This window comes from Tetrao urogallus (genome assembly GCF_951394365.1).
Source record: "Tetrao urogallus genome assembly, chromosome: 7".
In the NCBI taxonomy this organism is placed as follows: Eukaryota; Metazoa; Chordata; class Aves; order Galliformes; family Phasianidae; genus Tetrao; species Tetrao urogallus.
The window spans coordinates 43,077,107-43,102,959 of NC_136820.1; the positions used below are offsets into that span (position 1 = coordinate 43,077,107).

General features: G+C 40.2%; 1 protein-coding gene across 1 annotated transcript in view; it reads left to right on the plus strand.

The window, feature by feature from the left end:
* Nucleotides 1-1,770: 1,770 nt before the first annotated feature.
* LMBR1 (limb development membrane protein 1) overlaps nt 1,771-25,853 on the plus strand; it is a gene marked incomplete at both ends in the record, with an annotated part of 59,603 nt that continues 35,520 nt past the window's right edge. Inside the window, 5 exons of the mRNA XM_079538629.1 lie at nt 1,771-1,833; nt 14,220-14,292; nt 16,241-16,280; nt 18,552-18,691; nt 25,276-25,379. Coding sequence (XP_079394755.1) covers nt 1,771-1,833; nt 14,220-14,292; nt 16,241-16,280; nt 18,552-18,691; nt 25,276-25,379 — 420 coding nt within the window. The remainder of the gene's footprint in view (nt 1,834-14,219; nt 14,293-16,240; nt 16,281-18,551; nt 18,692-25,275; nt 25,380-25,853) is intronic.

A 25,853-nucleotide genomic window follows, 5' to 3' on the forward strand; every position in this document is an offset into this window, starting at 1 on the left:
TCGTACTGATGAGCCTACATCAGTGTGTTTGTCGCTAAACATTCTCATCAGTTTGTTACAGTAGCCTATACAAGACTGCATGTCCTTTCATATAAATAGCTTTTGCAGTGGTGGCTACTGTGACCTTCCTTTGTGGAGCAGACACCTTGGAACTGAGCAGTAACTTCTGCCCAACAAAGGAATTAAGCTATTTTTTTTCTGCCTTTTCAGCAAATATAAATATGTTTCAAGTTTCTGATGATGCAGCTGCTAGAAATGGAAGAAAGAACTTTCCAGTCCGTGATATGAAACAAATTACGTCCTGTATCTACTTGTTGGGTGTATTTCAAATTGAATATACAGCTGGATCTTCAACCACGCTCCTTCTTCATCTTCATATCAGTATATGTATTTCTTACCTGCTTACTGCAGGCCTAATCTCTGATTGTTCTCTCTAGTCTGGAGCAAGCCCTTCTCTCTAGTCTGGAGCAAGCAAGCCTTCACTAGCCAAGGTCTCATGCAAAAGTCATCTTGGCAGCTACAGATGCTTTCAGCACACAGCATCCCTAGAAAAAGAGATGACTGAAGATAAGGGGGAATAGTTGAAAAAACACAGAAAAGTAATTACGTTATCTGTCAGATACAATCTATTGCTGTGGACTGAATAGTTTGAAGCAGGACAGCTTTTCCCAAGAACTGTGTCAAAAACGCTGCTCTCACTGCTCCTCCAGATCTGTATTTAGTGGTCCTTTTGCACTGCTAAGGTCTCAGTAAGTACTGAGACACTCTCCCTGCACAGGCAGTGGACTTCAGAAGGACAGGTGGGATTTTTCTCACCTCTTACACTCACTTTGCGATTCTGCCTGCAAAATTCGTGTGTCTTTGAAAGTGCGGAAATAACCAGGATGAAACTGCAGCTGTGCTGAAGAAAAGGCAGTTCTCTGTAAACTCAGAACTTCAAACAATGCATCAAATAGTCGAAGATGACTTTTCATAGAATCATAGACTGGCTTGAAAAGGCCCACAATGCTCATCCAGTTCCAACCCCCTGCTGCGTGCAGGTCGCCAACCAGCAGACCAGGCTGCCCAGAGCCACATCCAGCCTGGCCTTGAATGCCTGTAGGGATGGGGCATCCACAGCCTCCTTGGGCAACCTGTGCCAGTGTGTCACCACCCTCTAAGTGAAAAACTTCCTCCTAATATCTAACCTAACCCCCCCCATCTCAGTTTAAAACCATTCCCCCTTTTCTGACGATAAAATTTAATAAAACACTTTGATATGTGCTTTTAAGCAAGAAAACGGGCCAGAGGCTAGGAGAGAAGCGTACACAGAACGACAGTTTCCACAGATACCACGTACGAGAGCAAACAAGAGGTGAAGCCGCCCCGTCCCCGCCCAGCTCCCGCCTTCCTGCCAGGCAGACTCCCAGGCACAGCGCCCTCCTCCTGTCAATCAACGCGGAGCCCCGCCCCCCTTCCACCCACTGGCTCCTCCCCTCCCTCGGGCGGTTCGGAGGTGCGGCCGCGGTGTGCGCGCTGTCGCTGCGTGGTGACGCAGCAGGAGGAGCTGAGGCGGCATTGCCCGCCTTTCCTCCTCCTCCTCCGCCTCCCATCGCACGCTGACAGAGCGGCGGAGCTCATCGTCGCTGGAGTCTCTCGATCGCCGGCCGGGCTCGGGGGGAGCAGCGGGCGCTGCCACCGGCCATGGTGGCCCGCCCGCCGCAGGGAGGACAGCAGCAGGCGCGGCGGCGGCGGCCGCCATTGCGAGCGGGGGCCGCGGGACTATGAAGGATGGAGGCGGACGAGGTGTCGATCCGCGAGCAGAACTTCCACAGCCAAGTGCGGGAGTACACGGTACGCGCCGTCACCCTCGGCCCTTCCCCCTCCCGACCCTTCCCGAGAGCTGCTTTCCTCGCAGCCGTGCTGCCCTCCGGCTCGGCCTCCTCCGTGCCCGGCCCTGCGCCGGGCTCCTCGCGGCATCGCGTTTTCTGTGTGCCTCCGGCAAGGCGGGCCAGCGCGATGTGTGAGCGTGGATGCGGCTGTGTGCGTACAGCTGTGTGTAGAGGTGTGCTTCTGAGCAGCCCGTGCGTGCTGTGCTGCGCAGCTCAGCCTTTAAGTGCAGCCTTGTGTCCGTGAGGGTACGTGTGGGTTCCGATGGCGCTGCTTGTGCTGCTCGCACCCTCCTCCGGTTGCAGGAACGCGCATCCTTCGCAAGCGCTGTATAACCTTCACAGTTGCTCATATCTCTCAGGTCCGTCTCTGGGTGAAGGAATACAGCCTATAGAGCAGCACCTGTGCTGTCCCATCTTCCTTAGCCCTGCACCTTGCATGCAGATGGAGAGAGCTGTTGTGGTTTCCTCCCAGATTGCCTCATCGTTATTTGCAGGGCTATTCAAAGCCCTTAGGGGTGTTCTGGTGGGGCTTATCTCTTGCTACACATAGGAGGCAGTGTTTTGGTTTGCCACATACCATCCTAATTCTGCTGGGTTAACTGCATTCTTTTTGCAGATACTGTTGTATGAGTATTAGGAGATTTCTTGAATAAAAATATAATCTCATAATTTAGCTTTGAGTGTTTTTCAGCTGTATGAGGAAGCAGTCTTAAATGTCATTGTCAATTTTGCCATAGGCCTACGTAACGCAGTTATTTAATAAGAGACTTGACTGGATCCCTAGTATGATAATCTCTGTATCTTTAAAATCCATGTGTTAACACTAACTTTCTCGTGCTGTGGTATTACACTTTCAGAATACCTTTTTCTTAAGAGTGCAACTCAAGTTGGTATGAGGAGAGCTGTTGTTTTGGAGTGTTTTCTGGCTCTTCCTGTTTGTGTGAATGGATGCTAGGTATGTCAGGAGAGCCGTGACCTGTGGAGGAGCACTGAGAGACTAATACTTCTTTGTAAGGAAGTATTTATGTCCTCTGTAATGAAAGCAGAAGTGTATACACAAATCTTGCAGCTCTTTTGGGTGCTGGAATAGTTTCCCAGAGTACGTTATATCATTTGTGGTTTTTTTTTTGTGTGCTGAATTTCATGCTTTTATCCCCAAAGTCTTGTTCTGACACTTTGTGTGCTATGTACAGTTTATGTACCTAGGGAACCAATTAATTCTTTTCATTAATTTATTGAAGTGTATTGAATTCTTAAAGAACTAACTAATGCATACTGCAGCTACTTCTCTGAAGCTTTGCAGCTCTTCTAAGAGCAACTAGTAATTCTTCCTATTGGTGTAGTCACGTAAGTATTCACAAGGGAAAGCAAGAATGCACAATTCAGAAGTGCAGTGCTGCTGCTTGTGAAGAAAAAATATTCTGCAAAAACTTCTTGTCCAGCTACAGTTTGATCTTTGGTTTGGTGAAAAGCCTTCTACATTATTGCTTAATCAGTGAGGAGAGTAAGTTTTCACTTTTAAAACACACACAGTGTTGTGTTCTTGCCCTTAATTTCTCTATGAAGGCTGCAGTTGTGTGTACCTTTCTTGTAGCACTTGCACAGCTGCAGAAGTGTATTGCAAGAGTGCATGTTGTCCGGCCTCCTGTTGCTCTTGTTAGCTTACAGATAATGAAATACACAGAGTATGTTGTTTACATGTACCATTATGCTTACAGCCCCTGCAATTAGTTCTGCTTTGGCTGGTCTTGAAGCTGCATGGTGAAAATCATGTTGTCAAACATGTAGATGAGCATTTGTGTTGCAGATAATGGTGTGGGCCTTCACTGAAGGAGGGAATGTGTTCTGCTGTCTGACGTGCATGAGGCTTTTGTTCCAGCTGCAGGTGGAGTGGGATCACTGAGGTGGTAAATGAAAGGATTGAAGTTTTTGCAGTATTAAAGTGGAGGAAACCTGTATGTTGACAGAAACAGCTCGAGCTTATGGAATCTGTTGATATCTTCCTGACTTTGCAGACCTTGTTCTGTGGCGTGACCTTTACTGGAAGCCAAAATGATGCATTCAGGAGAGGAAGGAAATCAGGGCAAGTTTGACGTAGTTGAAAAGAAAACTCCTTTCTCTTCTGTTTTGTGAATTGTATTCATCCTCTTTGAATGGTTTTGGAGTTTCTAGATCGTGCTTCCCGAAGGACTCCTAAGGGCATGCAAACCTTTACTTCAGTGAAATGCTTCATTTCTCTTTCATCTGTGTTCAGAGCAAGCAAGCTTCTGAGTTCCCATGAAGTTTTGCTATGTAATGTAAAACAAAGGCTTGTTGCCCTTCAGCTGGCAGTGTTTGACTTTTTTTTTCTGTAGGTGCCACCTTCTGATAATTTCTCCATTGAAGGAGAAATGTATTTGATGTATGTTTATGGATCAAGCAAGTATAATTAAAGACTTTTCAAAAAATAAAATAAATCTTTAATCTGCTTTTGAGGTGACCTTCCCTGTGGTTTAACGTGTGATTAAATTTCGGTGCATCCACCTCTGAGCCACTTGTTTGGTGTGTCGGGATAGTTTCTGGTTTTTCAGGAGTAGCTGTCTGCACGAGAATAGCCTGCCTTGTTCTGTTGCTTCATGAGGATGATCCCTTCCTTACCAGAGGTCAGGTCTCTCACGTTTCAAGAATCGTGCTGAATCTGGGTTAATCTGCTGCTTGTAGGGCCTGTTGTTTGGAATGCTTAATGGAACAAACAACTGTCAGTCTTGTAGTTAGAATTCTATAAGGTAAACGTGGAGATTGATGACCCAGCATTAGAAACATGAGACATGACAGAACAATGGGTTTGCTCTAAGTCGGGTAAAGCCCTGCCCTCACGGAGCTGAACTCGTGCTCTGTTCTGGTTGCATCGTTCTGCAAATCAGCAGAGCATGGCAGCATGCCTTCTCTATTTGATCAGCATGCATGTGCAAGTATTGTAATACATAAATGCCAGGTAATGTGTGCTAGTCTACTGCTGTCTTTGTTGTACACTTAGTGTACCTTTCTTGATCCTTTGACTCATTTCTTGTTTGCTGAGTTCTTGCACATCCATGGAAGCTATGTAAGCTTCTGGGGAGTTGATTTTTCCTTGTGTCCTATTTTTACATCTGTTTATACAACGTAATTAAAATGTCCTGATTGCTGCTATAACTTTTCACAGCCAAACTTGAAGTAGTTAAGTGGGGGGGGTTCAGTTTCTTTGTTCCTCTGGCTTTGAAAAATATTTGTTCCCATTTTGAGTTTTCTATTCTGCAATATTAGTTGGCTTTTTTTTTTTTTTAAAGCTTGATTCTTGATAGCATTCTTCTACTTAGAAAATTTCCAGTTTATAAAACCACACACATGCACTTGGTTATGAGGCTTCCTTGACAAAATCAGTGGTGTGCCTGTGCTTATGTATAGAGTGAGGGGAAAATGTGGAGGAAAATAACTAGGTGACTGTGGAGTCATTAGTTAAAAAGCAAAATAGATTTGAAATTGATTAATTATACTAAATATGACATGGGGGGGGGAAGTCAGTCCTGGCAGAAGAAGTTTAAAATGCTATTTTAATTCCTTCATGCAAGTACAAGCAAATATTGAAACAGCTTTGTTCTCTTGCTTTCTATTGACACTTTCTGTCCTCTTGTTGTGTTTCAGGGTAAAGAGGTGTTCAGGATTCTTCACTAGGATCTGGTGTGTGGCTGCTGCTGGTGTTTGTCCCATATGTGGCTGTTGGAAGAGCAATTCCCCGGAGTGCTGTGTGCCTGCTGGCAGCCTGCTCTTGTTTGTGACCAGTTCTGCTTCCTTCAGCTTCTGCTCTGGACAATAGCTGTGGTCCTTGCAGAGCGGTGTTTATGCCAGAAGTGATGATATTCTGGTTGTGGGCCAAGAGGAATATGCTGACTAGCAGCACTGGTAATTTTTAAAAACAGCTTATTAAAAACAACTGATGTTTTTGTTTTTTGTAAAATGTCTTCTGGTTTGTTATACAGCCATATAGGGGACAAATGCCAGCAGTAACTGCGTTACACTAATTCATGTAGAAGAAGAACCTCAAAGTTTATGCAAGTTTATTTTATTCACTAATGTTTCTTCTTTTCTTTTATCCTTGCAGTGAATATTTGTGGAGTACATTATAAGTTGAACTGCTGCTTGCATCTCAAAGATGATTTTGCTTAGGTTTCTCAGTATTGCCCTTTTTCCAAAACATTCTTTGGGGGGGGAGGTGGGGGGTGGGAAGAGAGAAAGTAGTACTTGTGGCAGTGGCATGAGAAACAAGATAGAAGATTGCACATAATAACGTAATTTTATATATATACTTATATATAACGTAATTTTATATATATATATACGATGCTCACAGCATCGTATTATCTTAAAAGTACACTTTTACTGGTAAACGTGTGTGCTGTTTTGTACTTGTGAAGCAGTGAGTCATCCTCTGGCTGCTGATACTGAACATCAGTGGTGGTGGATCCATTTGGAATCAATAGGTATCTCTAAACTTGGCTTGGGTGAGCAGATAGAGATGTGCTTATTCTCAAAACGAGCAACTTCTGGACAGTTCTGCTTTTTCTGTTTATACAAAAGGAGCAAGGAAGACGGAAGTGTTAGACGTTATTGCAGTTCAAAAGAATTCCTTTAGAAAGCTGATATGTTTGTTTGTTGTAGTTGACCAAAAGGGAGGCCAGTTTTGTGGAAGGTGCAGAAGTCTCTTTAAGACTTTAGATCGACTTAAATTCAATATTAAAAAAAAAAAAATCTGTATGGGAAACATAGACTTGATAATGTCAAGGTGCAGGTAGGATTTGAGACGAAGTTAAGAAACAGTGGAAGAACTGACAGCAAACAAGCTCTGTTACTGATTATGACCACAGGTAAGTGTACCCAAAGTTGGGTTTTGTTTGGGTAGCTGGTTGTGTTACACGTGGATTGAGTGAGATGGCAGGATGCATCTGAAAGAAAGGTGTGAACGTTTCAGGCTTTGCTGTGATGTAGGGAGGATGCTGGAACTTGTAAGTCCCAGACCCTCTGAGAGAAGTGCCTTCAGGGTGAGCCAGGTGGTGGTGAAAGTACAGCTGTCAGAAGTGTGCTCCCAGTGAAGCTGTGGTAAGCAAGGGAGAGATCGGCTCTGGGTTAAAGAAAACTATTTGAACTATACTTTTAATGCAGTGTAAGTTTGCTAATTCTATTTAAAGGTTTCAAGTTATCTATTAATTCATGTATTTTTAATGTGTTTTCACCTTTCCTGTATTGTCTTGTTTTCATATTTGATTTGGTATATATCTTCGTTTTTGGAGGTTAGTGATGATCTTGTTGAGAAAACTTCTGCAATGTCCCTGCAAGGCTGTAAATGTATACTTCTGTAAATGGCTAGAGGCACTGATTTCTTGGTAGTTAGTAGCGTGCAAGCATTTGCATGATGTGTAAGGTGGGAACGGGAGAGACTTTAAACATCATGATTATAGTTTGCTTTTGTGCATATAGCAATTAGCAGCTTTGGATGATGCATCACTATAAAAGCAAAGCATGTGACTAGGTAGAGATCATTTGGTACTGCTGCAGCTGACTTGTTGGTTGTTCACATGACAAGATGTGACTCCTATGTTCAGCTTTGATCCATTTCCACCTGTGCTTCCCTACTCTTAATTCCTGCCATTCTTCCCAGGTGTAAACAAAAACACTTGCCAAGTGGAACAGTAGGAGGAAGGTTTTCAGTGGCTGTGTGGCATTTTAATGCACATTCAGACACGACAGCAGCAGCAGGATGGATGTGTAGTGCTGTGTTGTTTTATATTACGAAAATTGAAACTCAGTAGTGTAACAGAATCACAGAAATACCAAGGCTGGAAAAGACCTACAAGATCATCCAGTCCAACCATCCATTTATCACCCATAGATCTCACTAAACCATGTCCCTCAACACAACATCCAAATATTTCTTGAACACCTCCAGGGTCGGTGACTCCACCCCTCCCTGGGCAGTCCATTCCAGTGCCTGACCACTCTTTCAGAAAAGTAATATTTCCTAACATCCAGCCTAAATCTCTCCTGGCACAGCTTGAAGCCATTCCCTCTGGTCCTATCATTATTTACACGAGAGAAGAGGCCGAGCCCCAGCTCACTACAACCTCCCTTCAGGTAGTTATAGAGAGCAATAATGTCTCCCTGGAGCTTCCTCTTCTCCAGGCTGAACATTCCCAGCTCCTTCAGCTGCTCCTCGTAAGCCCTGTGCTCCAGACCTCTCACCAGCTTTGCTCTTCTTTGAACCCGCTCCAGGGCCTCAGTGTCTTGTAGTGAGGGGCTCAAAACTGGACACAGTACTTGAGGTGCGGCCTCACCAGGGCTGAGTACACAGGGAGAACCACTTCCCTGTTCCTGCTGGCAACACTGTTTCTGATGCAAGCCAGGATGCCATTGGCCTTCTTGGCCACCTGGGCACACTGCTAGCTTGTGTTCAGCCAAGCATCAATCAATATCCCCAGGTCCATTTCCTCTACACGGTCTTCCAGCCACTCTGCCCCAAGCCTGCAGCATTGCCTGGGGTTGTTGTGGCCAAAGTGCAGGACCCGGCATTTGGTCTTGTTGATCCTCATCCCATTGGCTTCAGCCCAGCTATCCAGCCTGTCCAGATCCCTCTGTAGGGCCTCACTACCCCCAGGCAGATGAACACTTCCAGCCAACTTGGTGTCATCTGCAAACTTACTGAGGTTGCACTCGGTGCGTCATCCAGGTCATCAATAAAGGTATTGAAGAGTATTGAATTAACGCTACTACTTTAAGTAACAGTTGGTCAAGCAAAACCGCCATCAGTTCAGTTTTCAACTCTTAAGCATGTTCTTAAATGTGTTTTGCAGGGTGGTGTTGCATGGTGTATTCTGCCTTCTCTTTCTTTCTGTGCCGTTTTTTCTATTTAGGGAAAAGGATATGTTGTCATGTAACAGCAGGAAGTGGAGGTACTCTCTGGTATGTCCATAGCCTTTTTCTTGTGTGTGCTTCACCTAGAAGTGCTGATGGATGAGTAATAACAGTGGCTTTTCTATCTGACATAGTTGCTGCTTTGAAGTTATTTTCTTCCTTTTTGTTCCATATTTCCTTTTTCATTTCACTTGAGCACAGTACAACACTGTCTTCTCTGTTTTGTTTCTCCAGGTTTACTTTGCCTACTTTAAGTACTGGTATGCAGTTAAGTGAGAAGAAGTGATCCGTTTGGTCCATTTGGATGCTTTTCTAGTGAGAAAGTTACATATGTTTTAAATCAAGAAAATGTACTAAAGACTGTGAGCTCTTTTTAAATTAGAGTTTTGTGGTGGTTCCTTACTGTTAAAGCACTGTGTTCTGTAAGATACCCAGTTTTTTCATAGCAAAAGGGCATCACTGGCTAGAGTTGGAGTAGTTAACAAAAGAGTATGATGGTTTTCAATCCATGGCATGAACTCTGACTCCAAAGTTGTAGAGGTCATCAGCATGGACAAATTGATGTCAGCTGATCTTTATAAATATTGGGATATGTACAAGGTAACTTGAGCTAGTTCAGACTTTTGTTACTTGTGTTTAATATTAGACTGCAGTGCCAGCCCCTCAGATGCACGTAGCAACAAGCTGAAAAGCATACAGTTCACCTCCAGCTTCATCCTCACAGGAACTGAGCTGTCTGGTACAGATCCAGAAGTACGATTTTCTGTGGAAGAGCTGGATATAAGACAACAAAGTGCAGTGCATCTCCAGAAGTGGTTTCTCTTGGTGTGTCCAGTGACTAACCTCAGCAGGAGCAGAGCACTTTGTTTCCTGAATAAATGTGAAAGACCTCCAGGAAAGGATGGGTTTGTTTGCTTGTTGAGCCAGATGGTTTTTTCTTTTTCTTCTATGCAGAGAAACACAAATTAATTACTTACTCCCAGTTAAAAGGAAGACCCTAAATGTAGCACCACATCCATGTGTTTTGTTTTCAGTTGCTGGGTGGTGTTTAGAAGAAAAAGAAAACGAACAACACAAATTATTTTGCGTAACTGTTGGGCTCTGACAATAAAAATTCTTACATTCTTGTTGATTTCCTTTGCATTTGGGTACACCTGGTCAATCAAAGATTGTGTGCTTCCTTTATAATGTGAGAACATGCCATGGTTAGCTTTGACATAGCTTCCTAGGAGCAGCCTAACTACAGCAGCACGATGACTGCTTTCTGCTTCTGTAAAATTAAAATAAATTTAAGGAACTGAAAAATCTTAAAGTCATAAGTTTTTAATTAATTAATTTAATTAATGCCATCGGTGTCAGGAATCCTCATTAATCACAGTGGTGTACATTCTGTCTTCACTTTCCCTTTGCGTCTGGACGAGCTTAATTTGAGCTCAGTGACAAAACTTTGCAGAAGATTTTAGGTTATGAGCAATACAACTTGTCCCGGATTCATTGCATTTGCAGCATCTTCACCTTTTGTCAGATCTTGCAGAGATGAATGATGGCATAGAACACTGTTTCTTGATGGAAAACATGGCTTGCAGCATGACTTGGATTTAATAACACATTGTGGTGTTAGCTTATGTATATTACTGTCATATATAATACTTTTCTGAAGGAAAGCTTTTTTTTTTTTTTTTTTTTTTTTTTTTAAAGAATATGGGTTCTTCCTTCACTAAAGATACCAATGTACTTTTGTGCATGGTGTGCTTTTTAGAATGGTGTTCTATTTCAGTATGACTACCTGGATGCTTCTTAAGAGCTTTGATTAGAAGTAAAAGTTACTTGTGGAGTTGCCCTATTTTAAGCTTTTTTTTAAAGGGGGGAAAGAAAGAATTGCTAAGAATTATTTTTCAAAGATGCGTGACTGTTGTTAGATTGTTTCCTTTGCATATGGTAAGGGCTATATCCAGAGAATACGTATAAATATGCTTCTTAAACTGAGTAGGTATGCCTTTGTAGTGGAGCTTTGAAGTGAATAAGGAGCTGGTAGTGTCTGTGACAACAGATGTCACACTGGGAAAAATGTGCCATTCACTTTCCTCAGGTCTCAGCAGGAAGAGCATTCATGCTCAGCTTTGACCACGAAGAGAACTCTTGCTGTTGGGATGCACTCATTTCTTTAGGAGATCTGGTAAACACGCTGCGTCAGTGGAACACAGCGTGCAAAGGACCTGGCTACCCTGAAATAGAGGCAGTGGAGATTAAGGTGTGGTTTCTAAAAGGGATAAAAAAGAGATGGTGATGCCCTTGAGCCCTGAAAACAAGTTTCTGTCCTGTGCTGAGAGCTGCTCAGCAGATGGGGAGAACAGCAGGGATGAATTTGGTGATTGGAGGATAACTCAATTGCTAACACGGTTTTTGGTCAACAGATTGAAGTATTTTGAGTGCAGAAGGGATGGCGTAGTGCTGCTGGAAGCCATGCCAGGCAGCCATGAGCCTACCTGGAGCACTGCATGCCAGCTCACTCATTTGTAATTAAGAAATATGGACGGAAACTAGAACAAGTATGAGCAAGTACTCTTTTTTTTTTTTTTTTTTTTTTTAAATTTTGCTGATGTCCAAAAATACCTTGAAACAAAGAGCAGTGTGAGGAGTAAGAGCCCAGGATTGCAGCATGACAGGACAGTGGAGTCTATTCTTTGGCTTTCACGGACAAACACATTCCTTTTTCTCATCCTAAAGGAGTTCTTCTCTAAAAATAGTTAGGATGCTGGCTTTTGCTGCTCCCTTTGGAAAGCTGGTTGTAAACAGCTCCGTGGGTTCCACTGTTTATAAATTGAGACTGGAGACACATTTCTGAGTTTCCTTGACTTCTTTTGAACAGTATATAGCTTTAACTTGTGAACACCCTTACTTGTTAAGAACCTGAAGCTTCTACTGATGAGAATTTGCTGCTTTCTTTTCTTTATTTTAAAAATTTGATGTATTTTCAATAATAAAAACCTCACCAAATATTTACAATGGCAACATTTTTTCTTCATTCTGACAGAAGTAGAAGGGTAATTACACCAAGATATATAGTTACACATTACTGCTGAGTTGTTAAGTAGCTGTCATCTAAGACCACAAATGCAGTGTTTGACAGTTCATGTTACTGGGCAGCTTTCTTCTGCTGTGCCCTGCAAATAGGTCGGTTATCTCAGGGCTGTCTTCTAAGTACAGACCCACATTTTCACTGTAACCTTGCAATCACAGCTAGAGTAAAGGGCATCTATTTTATTTGAGATTGCAGTCATACTTGTCTTTTTTTTTTTTTTAATAAAAGAGGGCTTAACAGTATTCTAGACAGAAACAAAGTTATTTGGGTCTTGTGGATTCTTTTCAGAATAATTCTACTTGACCCCATGTATGTCATACCTAATTTTCCAAGGTGGATGCCTAAAATTAGATGCCTCTGTCTGCAGGCTTGGTCTAGTTTCAAAGGAACTGGAAACTTAGAGAAGGACTCTTTTCAGCCCTGGCACTGCGTCATCTCTTACTGACAGGATGGGCTGTGTTGAAGTGCTCTGAAAACCCAAGGTGCTTCTCAAGGTTTTTGCCCTTTCCAATTCAGAAGTATACCAGCATATTATTACTTCTTTTTATTAAACCACTTTCCGTTATTGAAGTTGCTGTCTTTGAAGCAGTCTCTGGGCAGTGAGCTCTATTTGGATGAAATAGTTGAATTCAAAGACGTAGTTATGAAATCTGATTTTTAGCATCAGTATTTTGGACGTCACCACTGTGTGTTATCAGTTCAAAATGAGCTCAGTTGTCACTTCAGACCTATGGCATGGTACTATTGCTGGGGAGAGCATGTAGGGAAACTACAGCCATGCTCGGACTCTTGGCTGTGCTTTGATTCTTATCTGTGTGGCTGCTTGAGAGAAATTACACCACTAGTTTACTTTTGTTTTTTTTTTAATAAGTCCTCCTTTCCTCATAGGGAGTTGGAACTTGATGATATTCAAGGTGTTTTCCAAGCCAAGCTGTGCTATGATTATAGGCAACGGATCTTTAAAGAACCTATTAAAGAAGTAGTTTAGGTGCTGCCTTGTGAAGCAATTTTGCGATTTCAGATCAAAGTGAAGATTAAAACTCAGTTTGGAGCAAAACATATCTGTGTTCTAATGTCATGATTTGCAGATACAGGCAGAACTGACTGAGAAGCCTATGCAGGCAATAGGGTGAACTCTCTTTGTTCATAAAACCTCCTAAAACAATTTGGGCTTATTCAGTTAACTGCTGTGTTCTGAGACCTTGGTGACTGCTGGTATTGTGCACCAGCAAAACGAGATAGAGAAATAGTCTTAATCATTAGGGCTACTTCAAGTAATTTCTCAGCCTTTGTGCGTAGCTGCTGTGTTTGCAAGCTAATAAAAATGAACTACACTGCTGGTATGCAGCACCTTACTGTTATTGTTCACGTACTAAAGAAGATTAAGGGTCACATCATCACAGAGACATGCTTTACTGTCTTCTGACTGACTCGTGTTTTTAATAGGCATCAGTGAACTAGATTAAGGAAGCAATGCTGAGCTGCTGAAGTCTCCTTCAAGAGACTTGATTCTTTTAGTTACCCCCTAAGACATGGAGGATTAAAATTGTCTTATTCAATTCCTTCCCTCTCAAATTTCTGAAGTATTTGTAGCTGTTTTGGCCTTGTCTAATTGTGTTGAAATTCTGGTGCCAAATCTTAGAGACTTAAAGTCACCCCAGGCTGCAGGTATGTCTGACCTAAACGAGCTGTCTGTCTGACTTGTGAGGAGAGGAGCTCTGCCCTTGGCTTCAGTGACTGTAGAGGAGGCTGTGTTTGACTGGCTCACACATGGATGTCCACTGTGGCAGTCTTACTGGTGTATATTGTTGCCTAGAATTGGCTGGGCTCAAGATGTGATGGAAACAGCAAACAGCTGCTTTTTTCTTTATGTATGTTGATAGCTTATTCTGTTACAGATCTTCAAAAGCCCATTGTACAATTACCCCTATGTTAAATGTGTTACTGCTCTTTATATTGTCATAACTTAGATGGATTCAAACTTAAAAACAAACAAAAAAAGAAAATCCACAACCTGCAACAAAAGAAAAACCCCAAACACACACAGAACAAACAAACATAAGATACTGCTGCTGGTAGGGCTTTTTTTTTTTGTTTCCATTTTAAGGCAAAACCTGATGGACTTGTGGTGGATTACTATAGTAGTATTACTTTGGGTTGTTCTCACTGGTTTAACTTTCTATTAATAAGATGGAACCCATAAAACCAGTGCTAATTTTATGATAGTGGTACCAGTGCTTCTGTTGATCTGCATTGAACTTTAAATTATTGATACTGTATTTTCTTATTTTTTATTATACCCAGACATTTTTCACAATTTAAAAAATACAACTTTTTTATTCCAGATCTGTTTTCTCCTATTTGCTGTTCTCTACATAGTGTCCTACTTCATAATCACAAGATACAAAAGAAAAGCAGGTAAGCATGAAGTTGTTAATATCTTCAATGTTTGTTTTATTTTTTGAGTGAATAGGTGATTCCTTTCCTCTCTGCTTCCACGAGAACAGCAGAAGAATCTGCCTGGATCTCTGATGAAATGTGTTTCTCTGACTGCTGTATCATGTCATCCTGTGCTGATCTGTTGGTATATGTTGCTGTCTTACCCTTTGTCTGCTCCCTTTGTCCCCAAGCCGTGAGTTCTCCATCCCTTCTGTTGTGCCAGCTCTAGCACTTCTTGGAGCCTTCAGTGTGCATTAAAGGCAACAGATCTTTAAAGAACCAGTTAAAGAAGTAGTTTAAATGCTGCCTCATGGAGCAATTTTGCAATTTCAGATCAAAGTGGAGATTAAAACTCAGTTTGGAGTGAAGGGTGGAAACACATTTAAGTGTCTGTAAAGATCAGTGTGTGCCACAGCTGGTCCTTTGTGATTGAGTGAAAATATGTGGCTGGGGGGAGGAGGTGAGGGTGGCCACAACCTGTTCCATTATGGCACTGTGGCAGCCTGGATTTTAACTGTTTTGAGACAGAAGAAAGGGGAGAATTTCAAGTGGGAAATTCTGCCTCTATTGCCTTCAGATCTTGTTCTCCTTTCATGTAATCTTTACTAGAATCAGTGTCTTTTAGTGTCAAAATCAACTTCAGAACTCTAGCTGGTAAATGAAAAGGTTGCCAGTACTACTGAAGGGAAGTAGTAGATTTAGTGTAATGATTTTGCTTTGTTCGGCTGTAGTTGTTTTGGTGTTCTTCCTTAATCTGTTCCTTATGACCTCCTCACTGAATTCTTATTCCTTGAGATAATAATTTTTTCCCTTACTTTTGAAACGCTGTATGTCTGAAACTAATCTGTAATCTGTAGGGACCCCTGTCATTTTCTTCTATCTCTGCTAGAGGCAAATACCATACAAATATATACGGCAGCAGAATGTTTGACTTTCGATGGCTTATTTGGGACTTGATGCACAGTCAATCATGCTGGAAAAGCATTTGATTGCTACAAGATGTTGATGCTTCAAATTTGGGTAGAAACTGATTGTTGGACCTGTAAGAATAAAGTTTATTTCATAGATGGACTTGTATACAAGATAAAAAGTAAAATATTAAATAAATTTAGTGTTTTTTTTTTTTTTTTAAATGATGTATGCTCTTCAAACATAGTGAATAGTTAAACAAGTGAATAAAATGTAATGACTTGTTATCCTGGTATGTATCCTGGTGTGTTACAAATCTGCTGCTATTTGGAGGTGTGTAGAAGAAAGGGGAGAAAGAATTGTTATGACAAACTGTTGGCTGTAAGGACGCTTTTTCCTTTTTTGGCGGTTGATCTCATCAGCTAGTGAGAAGAAATGCTTGCAGCTGTCATTACTTTTTGAAAGTTTTGTGACTGTTCACACAGACAAATTTCATTTGCTTGCTGGACTCTTACCGATAAGTTTGTAGAGTTAGCGCTTCTGGAGTTTTCTGGAAAAGTTGCTGTTTGTACAACTTTTCTAGCCAAAGTAATTCATCAGAAATCTGCACTTGATCTCTGAAAACGCCGTAAGATTCCCATCAAAACAGCTTCAGATTCTGCTCAAAGAAATGGAAGCAAAACTCCTGTTCTTATGAAATTATTCTAGTACAGAAGTACTTGTGTTGGTGACAACACATTTAGTTTGAGTGTCCATGGCTTAAGCTTGAAACAACTGGTTTGTTTCTTCTTAAGTTGAAAAATAATTTTTGAGTAACCTCATGGAAAACCTCAGACTTTAAAGGAAAAAACTCACTCTAAGATGGTATCGAATGCATAAATAACACCAAGAGGTACAGAAAAGGGTATAAGGAACAGAGGAAAGGTTTAAGTGATTGACCTCTTTTATTTAAAAAAAATTGGAATGTACAACAACAGATTTTCCTTTGCTGGCTCCAATTTATTTTTTTATTTTTCAGATGAGCAAGAGGATGAAGATGCCATAGTTAACAGAATATCGTATGTATAGCTCTCTTTTTAAGACTTTTTTTTACCTGAATATATGATAGGAATTGTGTATGCTTCCAAATCAAGTAAAAATCTATTTGAAATGTGATGACAAATAAAGGGTGCTTTCATAGGGCAGAGGAAAAATATTTGATTATGTGGCAACTTGTATTCTGAAAGGTGTAATGACAGAAGGCAGTTTGGTGTAGGGCTGCTTTCACCTGTGCCCTTCCTGGTAAGCACTGTGTTGGTCAGAAGGTTGCACGAGGACCTGATGCTAGAGGTACAGTAGAGTGCAAGGGTTGCATCTAAGTTAAGGTGTCTAAAGTGTAGGTGTCTATATATGAAGTATGTCCCACTGTTCTACTCAATGGCAATCTTGTCAAGGGGAGCACTGGGTTCTGGGGAGAGACTTCAGTCACATTGAAGTAGACATCTGCATTTGATCATCTGAAGAGTGCTTATAAAAGAGTAATGAATGGAAGTGAAACTCTTGCCAGGCCTGCTGGTCTGCCAGAGACTGTCCTCTTCCTGTTCTTTTTAATAAAGCTAGATATTAATCTCTCCTATTTTGATATATTTGAAGATTTAAAGAACATCTGTGAGCTGTTGCTGCCCTCTCAGTTTTGTAATTTGCAATACTCTGTGGGTTTGCTACTGACTTATTATAATGTTCTTAGCTATTCTGTGGTGGTACTGTCGTCTTGTTGGAAGGAGAGCTTCACTGCGTGTTTTATTGATTTGTCTTGTACTCTGGGAAAGTGCCGAGTACATTTGCAAGCTGTTCACTTTTGGTTGTGCACTTGTGGCAAGCTTGAAAGGTGCACAAAGATGAAACAAATCTCAGACATGCTCTGCCCACTGATGTCTGATATTTTTCTGTGAATTTAAAATTCTCGTTTGCCACAAGGCCTTCAGATCAAGAGAGGTAAAAACTACCTACTTTTCTAGTGTAGGAAGCTCTCAGCTGTAATTTAGAGAAAAGGTTCTCTCCTCTGCTTTAAAACTGCAGTGAATTAAAACTCTTTTAGATTGAATGATTTTTGTGACAGCAGTGATCTTAGCCACACTGAATTTTTCAGCATCCAAAGAGTAAAATTTGTCTGGTAGCTGTTATGTCCCTGCATCTTCTTTCCTAGTTTAGCTTATAAACATAACAAATATCAATTCTAAATACTCTGTACTTTATAAGACTGCTGTGTAAGTCAGGACAGCATTAGCACTTCAGTATAATATCTTTTCATAGAAAGTGGTGGGAATGTTATTTTTCAGAAAGCAATGACTGTCAAACATGCAGATAGGTATTTGTTTTCCCAGCACAGTTTTCAGGACTTAACAGGTGAGTGGGGGAGAAAACAGTCAAACTGCAGTAGCATCTTAGAATATAGTGTGTTAGGTTTTACAATTCTGGCTTAGAATAATTCAGTATCCTTAAGGAAAAGAAAAGTAGTTCAAACCAACAACAAAAGCATATAGCAGTACCTTCTTCTGAAATGAAATTAGCCACGCTGACTTTCTTCTGCAAATTAAGTACTGTGGAGTGAATAATAGATTTGCAGAGACTATTATGGAAAAGTAACATTTCTGTAAGTAGCTTATTGACTTTCCTGTTATAAACTCAGATGATTCCCAATTTCTTTGTTATGCAGCTTTGTTCTGTCAGTGGATTTGTTCTGTGAGAATGTTTTTGCCTTTTTTTCTGAAGAGTACAGTTCTTTCCAATGCCACAAGATGGCATTTCATTTGATTTGTATTTGATCTGAAAGGAATAAGATTGAATACTTTACTTAATCCTAATGGTGCCTCTGTATTGACTTCGCAGTTACCAAAAAGCCCCAAGCTGTGACATGATGTTCAAATATCTAATTTGTGAAAAAAAGCAGCAATTATTTGTTTGATGTTAATATATTTGTGTAATTGTACCTATTTTGTAGACACTAAAAAGCTGCTCTGCTTTTGAAAAAGTATAGTAAGAATTTAGGAGGAAATTAAAAGAGGAATTTTCAAAAGAAACTTCATGAATTTCAGCAATTTACTTTGTAATTTTGAATGCATACAATTCCAAAGAGGATTACTAGTTAGTTACTAGCAATTAGTTACTAGTAAGTATTTCAATATATTCTGTAAACTACTTGGTATTAGAATTTGCTTTTTTGATGTGAAATATTATGGAAATCACAGGATTGCCTTCAGATACCAATTAATGGGTAGCTAACTGCTTTGTTTAACCCTGTTCAGAGCATGTTGATGTTGGTAACAGTGGTACATTTCTTTAAATTTCAGGCTGTTCTTGAGCACCTTCACTCTAGCAGTTTCAGCTGGTGCAGTCCTGCTTCTGCCTTTCTCAATAATCAGCAATGAGATCCTGCTTTCTTTTCCACAAAACTACTATATTCAGTGGTTAAATGGCTCACTAATTCATGGTTAGTACTCAGCATAATGTAATTAAAATGGATATCTTCATTATTTTTAAACTAATAACACTATTTTCATTTGAGATGTTAGATGAATTGTTGATTATTTTCCTGGTTAGTTGGGTTTGCTGCTGGATTGTGCATCATAAAAATCTGTTTTCATTGTTCTGTTGTTTAATCCCTTCAAGCCTGAGTAATTCTTTAACAAACCAAATTGACTGCTTTGAATACGGTTGTAAATTAGACTTACCTGAGCCTAAGTAACTTGAAAACATTCTGTTAAACTTCCTGGTGTGTAAATGGAAATTTCATAAGCCTGTTGATGATGATAACTTTGTATATAAAGGGCATATTTCATTTGAAGAAACATGCTAGCTGTGAGCAGTTATGATTAGATAGTTAAATTCAACTGTTAATTGTTTGTAAGCAAGGAAAATCAGAATGTAAATGCATCAAGTGTGATAAAGAGGCATGATAAAAATGCAACTTGTTTTCATTGAAACAGTTCAAGAAGAGTGTAATTTCTGGAAACATACTTGCAGGGATGATGCCTTGAGCTTTGTATTCTTTCCAATACTGATGAATGTGCTTGAGTGTAAGAAAATATATGTAATGAATACTAACTAATTTGAAAACTTTTTGCACACCTCTACGTGTCTAGGGAAATAGCTAGTGGGAACATGATGTTCTTCAATGCAATTGGTAGGAGGAAGGAGATAATGTGTTATTTCAGAGGTACTTAATCTGAAATCATAAAATCATGGAATCATCAAGGTTGGAAAAGACCCACAGGATCACCCAGTCCAACCATCCACTCATCACCAATAGTTCTCACTAAACCATGTTCCTCAACACAATGTCCAAATGTTCCTTGAACATCTCCAGGGTTGGTGACTCCACAACCTCCCTGGGCAGCCCATTCCACTGCCTGATGAATGAAGTTAAGATGGTAATTGGGCTCTGCATGAAATCGCATGAAATCTCATTTTTTGTTTGGTAATACACTTCAGTAAGACATCTGATAATATGCATAGCAAATTCCTGAATTTCCCCATCCCCCAACTTGGAAGGTTTCATTAATGAGAAGAAGTAAATTTACAACAGATTTAATGTGTGGGTCGGTAAAGCCAGGAGATAAAGCATATCATCTGTTATCTTTCTGAAATTAGTTGAGTAGTTGGGTTTTTTTTTTGTATGATCTAGATAGCAAAACAAGAAAATAAGAGAAATTATGGGATAAAGACATACTTTAAGGGAATGGACTCTGTACTGTTCAGGAAGTGGAATGTCGATGGAGAATGCCCCAAAGATGAAGCAACCCAGGAGAGATGCTTATTTCCAGGGATAACCTCCTTAAAGTGCTGTAAGAGTGCACCTGCTTGTGCATGACAGCAAGTAGGTGTGGTGTGATAGAGGCTGATTTGGCCTTAAGGGGAACTCCTGAGGTCAAATCTGAAGAGAAGTTTCATGGATGGCTGAAGTGAGGATGAGCTGCCTAGGAGGAGTATAGAAATAGCACCTGTGTTAATATTCTAGGGTGAAATTAGGGAAACCTGATTTCCTAACTGGGACATAGGGACACAAACAGCAAGATGAAGGAAAGCATCATCCTGTTGTTAACTTGAGGTAGTTCTTGCCTTAATCTTTGCTACCAAGGTCTGCTTTAGGATTTCACGAGTCTCTGTGCCAAATTGTGGCACAGAGAAGGAGGCAGGGGAGGATATGGGCCCTGAGTGTTGTAGGAGAGGATTGTGCTAAATAATAAACGGGAACAAACAGATCAGTGGGTTGCATCCCTGGCTACAAAGAGATTCTGGAAAACAGAAACCTCAGGGAGCTGACTGCAGTATTTACTGACCTACATGTCAGGTCAGGGGATGGAGAGAAAAGAGCCAGATTCTTTTCTGCTGCATGCAGTATGAAGCAAGATGTGTGCATGGATGGTTAAAAGGCCATTGAGAGAGACTAAATCCTTGGAAATTTTCCAAAATTTAACTGGCTAAAGCTTTGAGTAGCCTGACTGGACCTGCTGGTTATCTATTTTAAGCGAGAGATCAGGCTCCATGACTTTAAAGTTTTTTGGTAGTCACACTTGTAATAGGGTGCTGCTAATTTAGCATGTCTCCTACCTGGTAATGGGCTATTCAGCTGTTCAGGCAGTTATATTCTTCTCTCTCAAACAGGGTAAAAGAGACTGTTTTATAGAAAATAATCCTTCACGCTGTGTCTGAGTTTATTTTGGGGAGAATACAGTGTTGCAGAGGATGAAAGTTCGGTAGTGAGCAATTCTGCAGTACTCTGTATGTTAGAGTTTTTTCAGTGCTTCAGAAAATGCAGGTTACTTGGAAATTTGCTGGAAAAATGTAGTTTTCAGATAGGAAGGCCTCTGAATTATCCTGTGAGCATCATCTTTTGATTTAATATGATAGTCATAGTCACAGAGTGGCCTGGGTTGAAAAGGACCACAATGATCATCGAGTTTCAACCCCCCCTGCTATGTGCAGGGCTGTCAGTCACCAGATCAGCCTGCCCAGAGCCACATCCAGCCTGGCCTTGAATGCCCCCAGGGATGGGGCATCCACAACCTAAAGTTGCAGTCTTTATGCCTGCACGATGTCATGTACATTTCTAAGTCCAATAGCAACGGCCAACATGAGAGGCAGTCACCACCAGTGTGTTTCCAAGTTTGATTAAAGCTGATGCTAGTGGTAGAGGTGACTGAACTAAACCAGGATTTACCTCAGTTGGTGTGAAGCCGTCAGAATTTTAGCAGGTTTCAGGTATGACGAGGGGCTTCTCAGAACTTGGGAACAAGTCGGTGTTTATTTCAAAACTTTACCTTTGGAAGGGGCTCCCTCTTGTGGCATTCACTGGGTTTGCAGAGTAGTGTTGCTTTGCTCTGTAAAACCCTGTTCCCGTGAATGAATAGTCTACCTTCTTGAAGTGAGTTTGAATAATATGTCCTGAGAGCTGATAGAGAAAATGTTACCATCTCTGTAACTGTCTGGCATTGCTTTTATGTATTTATTACTAACATTTATTATTAAATGTTACTGAATGGGAAAATTGGTATTGCTTTAAAATGCTTGTGTTAATTTATCAATTGCACGTGTAGTGTGAGATAATGTTAAGGTGTGTTGTTTTTACTGTTGGCTGTTGCTTTAGTTTTGTCATATAGGATAATCCCATAGAATAAAGTATATGCTTTCAATTTTTGAAACTAGGAAGAGGGCCCTTAGCTAGGCCCAGATTAAATAGCCTTCGCTCATGTGTGTTGAGCTAAACCCAGACAGGGTTGAGCTTCTAACAGCTGTAAAGTGTTCATTTGTGCTATTGTTAGGTACAGCCACCAGGTGGAGGTAGAATGCAAAGAAACTGTCATGAATCAGAAAAGAATTGCTGAGGCTGTTCTATGGTTGCCAAAGACCAAGTTTTTAATTTTTGTTTTATTAACTTATTTCTTTGGGGATTTTCTTAAGTCACTGCAAAAACTTTTATGAAAAAAAGGGACCTTCCCCCAAAGCAAACCACTAGAACTGCTTAAAGCTTTATAAATGTTAAGATCTGCAAACATCTTAGGCAGTTTCATGGTAAAATCTATATAATAGTAACTGTTTATTTTCAGGGTGTATTTTAATTTGACTTCTTATCCTAATTTGTTAACTTAGAAATGTAATAGGGGAAGAAGGCCCTCTGTTCAGTCAGTGAAGTAGGTGGAAAGAAAGAAAAATGAGAACCTGTTGAAATGTATGCATATATATTTATATATGCAGGTATATGTATGTCAGCAGCACTACAGCACTGTCCTTACCTCTCAAAATGGTGTATTTCTGTTGTATCTTTGCAGTTTAACATTGTGTATCAGCTGCTAATGTGTAAATTTTGGTTTTCAACTTCTTAGGCATCACTTGAGATGTGTGCCACCATCCCATCTCTTAAAATGCTCTGTACTATTATATGCATCCCTTAGCACTGTTTTGATCTGTAGATACATGTAACACAGCTGATGAAATTTTGACAACTGTGTATACAGTTTTAGTTAGCTCAGTTTGTTAGTGTCAGATGTATTTTCCATTAGAGAAAATATCTAAATTAGGAAGACTCCTACCTCCTCATCCCTCCCAAAAAAACCCAAAATCGGGTAATATTTCAGCTCAGAAACTCCTGTGCATTTTCTGGAGGAGTGGGTGTGTATATATGTGTTCATACATACATGTATATAAATATATACACACGTAAACAGAACTCTTGTTATTGTATTTCTGATAAGGACTTATGATTCTGTTCTTCCTGATGTTGTTGTGTGTTAATTAATGTTCCTTACATGGTAACAGGAGCTTCCTGACAGCAAATTCTAAAGAGAAAAATCCCTCTCTTTGTTAGCTAAGTTTAGCCACCTTCAGGCAGTCTGTTTTCTTCAGCATTTTTCAGTATTGTATTTCATGCATCTTTTGGGTTTTTCTTGTCTTGTTTGTATCGCTAAGCTTGTGTCTTGGCACTACCAACTGATGAAGTACGTTCCCTGTCATTTTTTTTTCCTCCTTTAAATTTCAATATTTTACAGGGAGAAAACATAAGTCCGGTGAAAGTCTTTTTTCTTCTTTTACTTTTCATTTTTGTTTCTTTTTAAGGTGCAAGATAACTTCTAGCCATTTCACATTTTGAACTAACTACAGGGATTTTATTCCATAATGACTTCTCATACCATTAGCGCACACTTCTTCCTATTTTTTCCAAACTGGACAGTTTTTAGAAAGGAAACAAGCCTGTTTGTAAGAAGGAAGGTGGTATTTTGATTTTTCTTTTTTTTTTTTTTTTTTTTTTATCATTGAGGATGTTCTTTTTTGGATTTCAGATGATAAACTAGCCATGTAGAATTGTGGATATGCGTGTGTTTTTCTCAGCTGCAAAACAGAAGCTATATTTTCAGATGCAGTACTTGTAACACTAGCTAAACCTGATAGTTACACTAGTATGAAATTGCAAGTTAAGCTGTAATACTTAAGAAGAAACACAGCATCATGTAAACATCTGATAGGGTGATGTTGATGACTGTGTATTTGTTCAGAACGTGCCCATATCAGAAAATCTTAATAAAGTAGATAGCCTTAATGAAGATCAGTTATCACTTCAGATTGCTTCTTAAACCTTTTCCCTTCCTGCAGATGTCACGTGTTTCACAGATGTCCTAGCAGTAGTCAGTTGCTGGCTTTTCTTCTAAGTCAGAGAGGTTGAAGTTGGAAGGAACCTCTGGAAATTGTCTTGTCTATGCCCTGCTCAATGTAATCTGTTGGAAAAGCTGCTCAAGGTAGTGGCCTGTTGGGTTTTGTATATCCCTAAGAATGGAAATTACAGAATGCTTATGGGCAACCTGTTGCATTGCTTGACCACAATGACAGTAAAAAAGATTTTTTTTCCTTCTTGTTTTTAGTTTGTGCTTGTTGCCTTGTCTCCTTTCACTGGAGACCACTACGAGAAGTCCAACTCTGCTTCCTTACCATCTCCCCCAACAGATATTTATATACATTGATAAGATCAGCTCTTCTTTCTTGAAGATTAATTATTTTTGGGGTCCTTTGGGCTTGTTAGAATATATTCCCATTTGTACGGAGGAGCCCACAGCTGGATTCAGCATTCCATCACCTGTGCTGAGTAGAGGAAGGGTTACCTCCTTTGGAGTATTGATAGCACTTCTCCTAATGCAACAAAGGATGCACTTAAATGTCTTTGTTGCAAGAGCTCCTGTTCAACTTGGTACCTAACAGAACCTTCTCTACAAGACTGTTTTCTCACCAGTTGGTCCTCAGCGCGCTCCTCCTGTTGTCACTGGCAAACTTGCTGAAGATGCACTCCTTCCTATCATCCAGGTCATTAATAAAGATGTTAACCTCAGTATTCCAGGGGTGCACCAATGGTGCCAGGCTTCTAGCTTGACTTTATACTGTTATTCACAACCTTTAGATCACAAAAGCTCAGCCAGTTTTCAGTCTGCCTCATTGTCCAGTTGTCTGTCCCGTATTTCATGAGCTACACCATGGGAATGTTCTGGGAGATAATGTTGAAAGCATTATTAAGGTTCAGATAATCTACTCTCCTTTTATAACTGAGGAGCTGCTGTTGTTGTTACTGCAGTCTTTCACTTTGGAGGTAGTGATAATATTTTTCAAAATGTCCACAGTTTGTCTAAGTTTCTCTGAAGGAAAAATGTGTGAGATAGTGAATATATAGAACTGATTTTTTGGTATTTGCTTGTGGTAAAGTACTTCTCTCCTGAAATTTATTTTTCGAATACACCAAAGAGTGGGATATAGTGAAAGTAGTCAACCTGATTTTGTAGCCTGTTTCCCAAGATTTCACCCAGTTTCCTTCTTGAAGTTGGTACCCACTTCTTGTTCAAAGCTTATAATACAGAATGATTCAAGTATTTTCTTTTTTAAGCAGTGACCCATAGATAGATATGTATCCATTACACTCTGGCTTCTGTTAGTACTTAAATGTTTGCTTTGTTGTTGTATGTAACAAAGGAAAATGTAACATAACTAACTTCTAATATAGAGAAACTTGTAATGTAAACTTTTTCTTGTTCATTTCAGGTTTGTGGAATCTTGCTTCTCTTTTTTCCAATTTGTGTTTGTTTGTATTGATGCCCTTTGCCTTTTTCTTCTTGGAATCAGAAGGATTTGCTGGCTTAAAAAAGGTAGGAAAATGCTGTTAAATGCACGTGGAGTATTTACAGTACATGTTCCATTCTCAGTCCTCATTTCTAGTGGAACAAGTTACAGATTTGGGAGGACTTCTGTGCTGCGTTGTGTATGCTTTTGTGAATGTGTGTATATAGATGTGCCAACTTGAACAAGCAGATGAAGTGAGTACAATATATGTGGTTGTGAGTAATCTTTAGGAAAAGTCCCGTGTATGCTGACATCAAGAAAACACAAGAAAGTGGTTTAACATGTGGTTTGTTTTTTAATAATGTTTTAACTGAGGCTTTTTTGAGGAAGATAATTTAGTTGGGATGTTTTTTAAACAAACAAGTTCAATCAATGCAGTAGAAACAAAGCAGTGGGAAGAAGTACAGGCTTCTTCTTGATGGCTGATTAAATAACATGAACTGGAGAAAACTGAACAGTGTGATGTGCGAGTTCTAAAAGTCAGAATGTTACAAAAAAAA